The 8,189-nt window shown below is 39.6% G+C and overlaps 2 protein-coding genes across 2 annotated transcripts in view; both read left to right on the top strand.

The window, feature by feature from the left end:
- The first annotated feature begins 449 nt into the window (after positions 1 to 449).
- Positions 450 to 3,902, top strand: LOC101306664 (SKP1-like protein 1A-like). Its single transcript, XM_004287387.1, has 2 exons — positions 450 to 480; positions 3,487 to 3,902. Exons 1-2 carry the CDS (start codon positions 450 to 452, stop codon positions 3,900 to 3,902), a joined length of 447 nt encoding a protein of 148 aa, XP_004287435.1.
- Positions 3,903 to 4,752: 850 nt separating this feature from the next.
- Positions 4,753 to 8,189, top strand: part of LOC101304998 — a 13,198-nt gene continuing 9,761 nt past the window's right edge. The window contains exons 1-4 of the mRNA XM_004287381.1: positions 4,753 to 4,957; positions 5,089 to 5,146; positions 5,491 to 5,962; positions 6,178 to 6,357. Coding sequence (XP_004287429.1) covers positions 5,744 to 5,962; positions 6,178 to 6,357 — 399 coding nt within the window. The 5' untranslated portion in view covers positions 4,753 to 4,957; positions 5,089 to 5,146; positions 5,491 to 5,743. The remainder of the gene's footprint in view (positions 4,958 to 5,088; positions 5,147 to 5,490; positions 5,963 to 6,177; positions 6,358 to 8,189) is intronic.

Here is an 8,189-nt window from a genome sequence, read left to right as displayed (position 1 = left end):
TACACCCATTTGCAACCAATGGGACGTTTATTTGCTGGTGGTGACACAAGGCTCCAAGTACGATCAGCTTGTAGGGCACAAATTTCATCTTGCATTGCTGTGCGCCATTTAGGATCAAGGACTGCCTGTGAGAAAGATGTAGGCTCGCGGTGCATGGTTAGTGCAGCAATAAAAGCTCGATGTGTAGGAGATAGTCTATCATAAGACAACACATTTGATATAGAATGAGCCGTACCTGAGACCTCGGTCGGTGAAGATGATGGAGCAGTACGTGAGGGGAGAGCTGCCTCGATGTGAAAGTCTTGTAATAGGCTTGATGTCCTTGTAGGTCTGGTAGAACGACGTTGTGGAGGCTGAGTTGGAGAGACAGAATTATCGGGTACGAGAGAAGGATTTTCGGTGGAGGAAATTGAGTCAGTTGGAAGAGGAGAAGATGTGTTTGAGATGGAATGAGATTGTTCTGTTTGGTGAGCAGCGGAAGTAGATAGACTTGGAAGAGAATTTGGAATGATAGGTGAAGATGCCGTGTTTGTATTTTCAACGGAAGGAGAGGCAGTGATTGCGGGTGAGGTGTCATGAGGATTAAGAGATGGATTTGATGCCGCACAAGATTGGGTCTCTTGTACAGCCTGTGCATTAGTGGCACGCACTGGTTCCCCATAATCAAAAAGATGAGAATTAGGATATGATTTTGGAGGAGAATCAGGAATATGTGAAGATTTGTGTTGATAAGGAAAGTCAGATTCAAAGAAGATAACGTCTCGGGAAAAGATGATTTTCTTGTCTTCTAAATCATAAACTCTATAACCCTTTTTACCATGAGGATAACCCAAAAAGATACATTCAATTGACCTGGGATCGAATTTGCTTGGTTTGGAAGGATGTGTGGAAATGAAACATCGACAACCAAAGACTCGGAGATGATCATGTGTGGGTTCCTTTAAAAAGAGCTTTTCAAAAGGTGTTTTGCCATTTAAAATTGGGGTTGGTGTCCGATTAATGAGATAGCTGGCCGTTAAAATGGCTTCACCCCAAAACCGTTTTGGTAAATGAGCTTGAAAAAGAATAGCACGAGCCACATTTAAAAGGTGACGATGCTTTCTTTCGGCAACCCCATTCTGTTGAGGATTATTGACACATGTGGTTTGATGTTCTATGCCTTTTGACGCATAAAAATCGTGCATAGCAAACTCGGGACCATTATCACTTCTAATGACTTTGACACGTTTATCAAATTGATTTTCGACCAAATGAACAAAACTGACAAGAAGTTGAACGTGTTTCGGATTTATGTTTCATAAGATAGACCCAAGTACCCCGTGAATAATCATCAACAATGGTTAAGAAATATTGTGCACCAGTGAGTGAAGGGACATGATAACCACCCCAAATGTCAACATGAATCAATTCAAAACAATCTTTACTGGAAGTAATACTCAAAGAAAATGGCTGTCTAGTTTGCTTAGCCAAAGGACAAATCAAGCAATTATTTGGTGCACAATTGTTTTTGGAAAAAGAAAGTAACGATAATACTCGTTGTGATGGATGACCCAGCCTTTGGTGCCAAAGATCTGGCGTTTGGACTTGAGCCACATTGCATGTTCCTTTCTGATGATAATCAAGGCAGTAAACTCCCTCCCTCTCAGTTCTTGTCCCAATCGTCTTCCCCGATCGTAGGTCCTGCACAATACAAATCTGTCTCAGAAATATTGTGATGTAGAACGAATCACGAGCCAATTTGCTAACAGATATCAGGTTCAGATAAAATGATGGAACACATAGCACGTTCTCAAGCTTCAATTGGGATGAAAACAATACGGTTCCAATATATGTAACAATAGCAGATGAACCGGAGGGGAGCCGCACAGTATAATTCACAACAGGTTGCTTTGAATTAAGAAATTTGTCGTCACAAATGATATGATCACTTGCACCACTATCTATAAGCCATGTAGGTGTGTGACAACAATTATTGGCTAGGGAAGCAGCCTTACAGAAAGTTCCTCATAATTGGTAATTTTACCGTCCTGGTTGAGATTTTTGGCGCTGCTTAGAAGAGTGAGCAGCTTTGCACGTTCTTCTTCAGAGAAAGGAAAGGAGGCAGAATTGCCTTGGCTATCACAATAGGCCGAGATGTGATTCACTCGGCTTGTTCCTTCTCCGGATTGCATAGCTTTTCGTTTCCGGCATTCTTCATAGGTATGGCCTTTGTAATTGCGAAAGGATCAGCGAAGATGGGCTCGGCATGTGTCTGATGTATGGCCCCTGAAGTTGCACGTTGTACAACGCAAATGAGCCTTGCAGTTTTCAGTGGCATGGTTAGTGCGATCGCACTTTGAGCATCGCTGCTTTGCGTCGTTGCTGCTAGAACCTCGCGCTGATCGGCGTACATGACCAGCGAAGGACTCAGTGAGGGGCTCATCATTGAGCGCGGTATGAGGCTCAGAAGGCGCACGCGTTGGAAAGAGTTGATGCTGCACGCTGAACGCAACTGAGTCCGATGGCTGTGTGATTGATTTACTTGCCGAGACAGCTGCTTGCTTTTCATGCCGGAGTGCCATAGAGTACACCTTGTTCAAGGAAGGCAAAGGATCCATTCCTATGATGTTGCTTCGAGTTGTGGCAAACTCATCAGTTAAACCCATCAGAAATTTCATAATCTTCTGTGTCTCGATATAGCTCCTCAATTCTGTTCCCGCATCACAAACGCAGGCAGGAAAATTGCAAAGGGCCTCCTTTTCATCCCAAAGGCTCTTAAGTTGGGTGAAGAAAGTAGTGACGGAGGAAGAGCCCTGATACAGTCATGAATAGCATTCTCAACATGAAAGAGTTGAACAGTATTAGTTTGTCCAAACCTTTCGTAAAGCTCAAGCCATACAGTCCTTGCATCCTTGCAGTGAGAGAAGCTTTTAGCAATTGGTGCTGACATTGATGCCAACAACCATGTTTTGACAAGAATGTTGCAACGATTCCATTGAAGCAATTCATCCAGATTCTTCACGGGTTTGGTTAGGGTTCCATTGACAAAACCAATTTTGTTTTTGATTTGGAGTGCCATGTCCATGCTTTCGATCCAAGTACTGAAGTTGTCCTCCACTAATGATTGTGGAACAAGGATCGCTCCTGGTTGATCTGAGTGATGGATGTATAGAGGGTGATTAGAATTCTCCCATGCCGGACCCTTCTGTGAAAGATGAGTCGGTTTGGGGTTTCTGTTCTTCTCCTGTCATTGTTTGTCGACAAGGTTATGGGGTTTGGCTCAGAAACGGATTGGCTCTGATACCATAATAAGTTTGATATGGATGGAAATCAGTTTATTGTATTGCAATGAATCGAGTGTTACAATATATACACAATAGGAGATATGCGTTAGCTCCTTGATTCTAGCTAATTACTGCTAAAAGAAAGATTATACAACTGTTACAATTAATGTGGAGATAACAAGCTATAACTAATTGGGATTAGTTACCGCAGATGTCTCAATAGAGACTTTCGAGATTGAAGAGGCGGTGGTCCTCCAATCCCAGACGATAAAACACATGGTGGAGGACGAATGTGCCGACAACGCCATTCCTTTACCTAATGTCACCAGTAAAACCCTCTCTAAGGTGCTTGAGTATTGCAAGAAGCACGCAGAGGATTCCGGCGAGGGCGGCGAGGAGGCTCTTGAGGCATGGGACGCAGATTTCGTCAAATTCGACACGGACACACTCTATGATGTCATCATGGCAGCCAACTATTTGAACATCAAGAGCTTGCTGGACCTGACCTGCCAGAGAGTCGCGGACATGATCAAGGGAAAGACTCCTGAAGAGATTCGGAAGACTTTCAACATCAAGAACGACTTCAGTCCTGAAGAAGAAGAGGAGGTTCGGAGGGAGAACCAACGGGCCTTTGAGTGAACCTAAAACAATTCTTTTTTCTTTACTATAATTTGTAGTTTCGTATTTGCCGTACGTCTAGGGTTTAAAGGAAATTGTGTTTTTTTATGTGTCAACAATTAGTGAGATCTTGTTATCAAGTTGCATTAGTTTGATATATTTGCTTTTATAATCAGTGTTCTCTATGTTTCTAAGTGTCTATTATCTAAAACCCTTGACTTGTTATCCTATTATATGTAGTTCTTACGGCATTAATTATAATTTTCTCAAACAACTGATCTCTCTCTCTCGATGACATTTTTTGTTGTATACCTCAATGTTTGCTTTCTCTGCAACCTGAAGAACAAGGATTAGCAAAGTATGTAGCAAGTACGTGTAGAAGGCCAGCCAATTGCAAGTAAGGATTCATACCAGTCCACCTCATTAAAATAAATAAATGAAGAAAAATTACAAGACCAAAAGCAACGGCGCTATGGAAGTTGGGACATCACTACCTAAAATCATCCAACTTGGTTTAGAAAATCGAAGAAAAATACCATAACCTACTTTCTTACTCTTGTTGTTTGTCTTAAGTAGTTGGAAAACTCTATTCCCTTTTTAAATTTGTATCAAATAAATCCTTTATATGAGCCCGAGTGGTATTACAAAATCCAAACCAATTAAGTGGATAATGATACCCTAATTAATTAGAAAAAAATTATTTAATATTTTGAACCTCGATCGTCGTTGTGTAACTACTACAGTGTACGTGGACTTGTAGTTGTAATAGATGAAGTTCGAGTCACTGGAACCTCTCAACTCTCAGGTATATGTATCTTTCCGTTCCTTGGTTAGCTGCCTTCCAGTCCTTACCAATTACCATATATCAAGCTTGAAATTGAATTCGATTGTAGGTGTCTCGGATTTGGTTTCGGAGGGCATTTGGTTTGCTAGATTCATTCATCAGTTCTGCTCATTGCTTTTCTTTGGTCTCCAAATTATATACCATCACTATCTGCTCCGGTACCCTGTATTGGACACAAGGTTAACTACGAGTTTGTGTAAGCAAGTAAATCTCATTGGTCTCCGGGGGCAAGGTTAGCAACACACTTCGTAGTTTTACTAGATTTGTTCTTCAAGCATATTTAGCTAATAGCAGAATCCGGTAGTATTGTGCTAGCTACTCAAATAAGTTCCTTACCTTGATCCATCTATGTTAATATTTCAGAACATATTAGCTCCGGCCGGCCAGTCATGGAGGACTCCCGTAATGACTCCGTAATACGGCAAGTCTCTTTAACTAATTAATTTATAGTATAAACGTACCATGCTTTGTCATCCTATTATTAATCACTAATCACATCGATATGTTATCATGTTATGTTTTTAATAATTTATAGGATACATTCGGCCGGTAGTGCTGTCATTTCATTGTTCAAACTACCTAGCTATATATATATATATATATATACTCTTATTAATTTGATTTTTTTGGGGTATGTTATGAAATACCACTCAAGCCACTATATCCTTTATATGAGCCCGGCTTCATTTCATGCCATATTCGATCATTAGTGGCTTGAGTGTTGTACCGATATATTTATGAAATGTTTTTATATGTCTTATCCAGTATTACTCCAGATCGGAATATCTTACAATCATTTGGAGGACATAGATCACCAAGTACAAAATGGGTAGCGTTAACAGAGGAATGATTACACTCTTAGGGAAAGCTGAAGAAGCCGTGCCTCATGAAGCAGCATTTTTTTCCGTATGGGATCATATTATATTTACAATATTCTGTGCATTTGCTCTCTTGATTGATCCTGTGTTCCTTTACGTGAATATCTCCGACGACAAGAAGTATATGGATTTAGAACTTGATGGCAGCATACTTGGTTCTACGATACACCACAGACCTGCATTTTGCAGTTGATCTTTCTTCGTATCTATGGAGATTTTCTAAGAAACTTGGTGCTAAGATCTCCGGGAGGAGGAGAAGCCTTCCGGCAGCACGTCGTCGGAAAGAAATGATACTCAACCTTTCTTGGCAGTTTCCTCTTTGTTTTGCTCACTGTTTTGTTGTTCTTCCCATTCCACAGGTAAAATCGAGAACCTCTCTTTCTTGTTGCTCTTCCCATTTCCCCAATTAGTTGGCAATGAATCTGCGTTTGCAGGTTAACATGCACTATGATATGCACCTTAATCCATTTAGTATTATTCTCAAAACCGTTCCATTTAGTACATGCATGTTACACAGCAAATACTAACTTTTAGTTACCAGTTGATGACTTGAATCATTGTATAATGTATCCAGATAATGGTGCGCAGTGCTTATAGCAGTTTGATGGTACTTGTTCCTTTGTTTGCAATCCAATATACGGCAAGGGTTTATCGTATCTATACAGCGTTAAAACGACACCCTAACAAAGAGACTGGATTTGGAAGTTGGCTCAAAGCTATACTGGAATTTTTCCCATTCATTCTTGCTGCTCATGTAAGTTTCCTATCGATCTCTCATGTATATCAGTCATTAAAGCAAACAAATAAGAAATTTAATCATATACTTGTAGCTCTATAGATCTTTTACTTCTATTACTAATATGTATAACTTGATTGATTATACTCTTGTGACTGTTGTCTACTATATATATATATATATATATATATAGGTTGCATGTTAAGTAAAACAAACACAAAAACTATTGGGGAAGTTTAAGGTGTGTTCATGCATGACATGCATCAACTTGTCCTAAAGTTGAAAAATGGGCCATCAAAGTAGTAAAATTGGTCCTCAAAGTTGTAATATTAGTCATTAAAATTGTAAAATCTTAGTTACAAGTTTACAACATTATTCCTCAAGTTGTAAAATGTATCCTTAAATTGGTAATTTAGTCCTCAAAGTTGTATTTATCACTTTAAGGACTCATATTATAACTTTAAGGACTAATATTGTTACTTTAAGGACTAATATTGCTACTTTAAGGACTCGTGTGGTAGCTAAGAATATTTACAACTTTAAAAACTCATTTACAACTTTAAGGACTTTGTGGACTCGTTTTATAATTTTAGGATAAGATTGATGCATGTTAATGATGTCATGTATTAACACATTGTAGAATTTTCCAAAAGTATTACACACTGGATTAACTGTCACACCCTGACCCTAGGTATGACCAATAAAAAAAAACTAAACAAATCCCACATAACAAAATCAAAATTCTAGAAATTAAACTTATGGATGCATCTATTTATCAGCTGCTTCACTCAAGTATCTATACACATTCCAAAAGCTTAAGTATACCTCAAGTAAAATACCATACCTGATCATATATGTCCTGACCATCATTGGTCTTGCAATATCCATCGATCCATGACCATGACTGGTCTTTCCCTTTAAGGGCAAGCAAGCCATCATCAATTTATTTCATATGTCAATCATCATCCAGACACCCCGCACAAAGCGGTGAACCAGGCACGCGGCCGTAAAACCCCGCATACAGCGGTAATCCGCCGCACACCGCTGCATCCTGATTGGGTTTTGGGTCTTTCACCCTAGGGAGGCACAATTCGTACTTAATTATCCGCTCGAACACCACGAGCCCCAATCAGGTTTAGGGTCTTTCACCCAAGGGAGACAATCCCTACTTGCTTATCCCTATGCCTCATGGTAAGGCGTAGTAAACCCCGCACTAAGCGGTAAGAGAAATCTCCATCATTCCATAGGAAGTGACAAGGGAATCACCAATACCCCACACAAAGTGGTAACTCAATTATCAAGAGAGCTTTACTTTCTTTGTGTATTTTTCTTCCCACCTGCAAAAGAAATCAGCAGCTGCTGCAAACAACTCAACCAAGATATCAGTGGTCTGTATTGTATGACATACAACAATGTAATCGAGTTATCCAAATTCAATGGGTGATTGGCTCAATCTAAAATCACCAATTATTATACGAAACAAGCATGACAAAACTAATAAACCATATCACATATGTATGTCATGATTTATCATCTTTAGTTAAGAGTCCAGATAGATATACAGAAGCAACAACCCAGAAACATGGATAACATGTCTAGGCATAAGAAAAACACAAGATCACAACCCATGGGGTGGAAAATACTGGAATTAATAAGATGAAACCATTTACCCAGAATTGAAGAATGATAAGACACCAGATGATTCAAAGTCAATCCACTAAAGTCAATCCACTAAATCCGTTTTCAAGGAAAGAAAATCTCAATGATTCTAGGAATCTATGCTCTTCCATTGATCGGGAAGGTTCTCTTCCTTCTTCTTCTTCTTCTTCTTCTTCTTCTTCTTCTTCTTC

The sequence above is a fragment of the Fragaria vesca genome, linkage group LG1 (assembly GCF_000184155.1).
Source record: "Fragaria vesca subsp. vesca linkage group LG1, FraVesHawaii_1.0, whole genome shotgun sequence".
Lineage (NCBI taxonomy): Eukaryota > Viridiplantae > Streptophyta > Magnoliopsida > Rosales > Rosaceae > Fragaria > Fragaria vesca.
The sequence above is the reverse complement of the archived record's forward strand: the minus strand, read 5'-3'. Positions and strand labels throughout refer to the sequence as shown.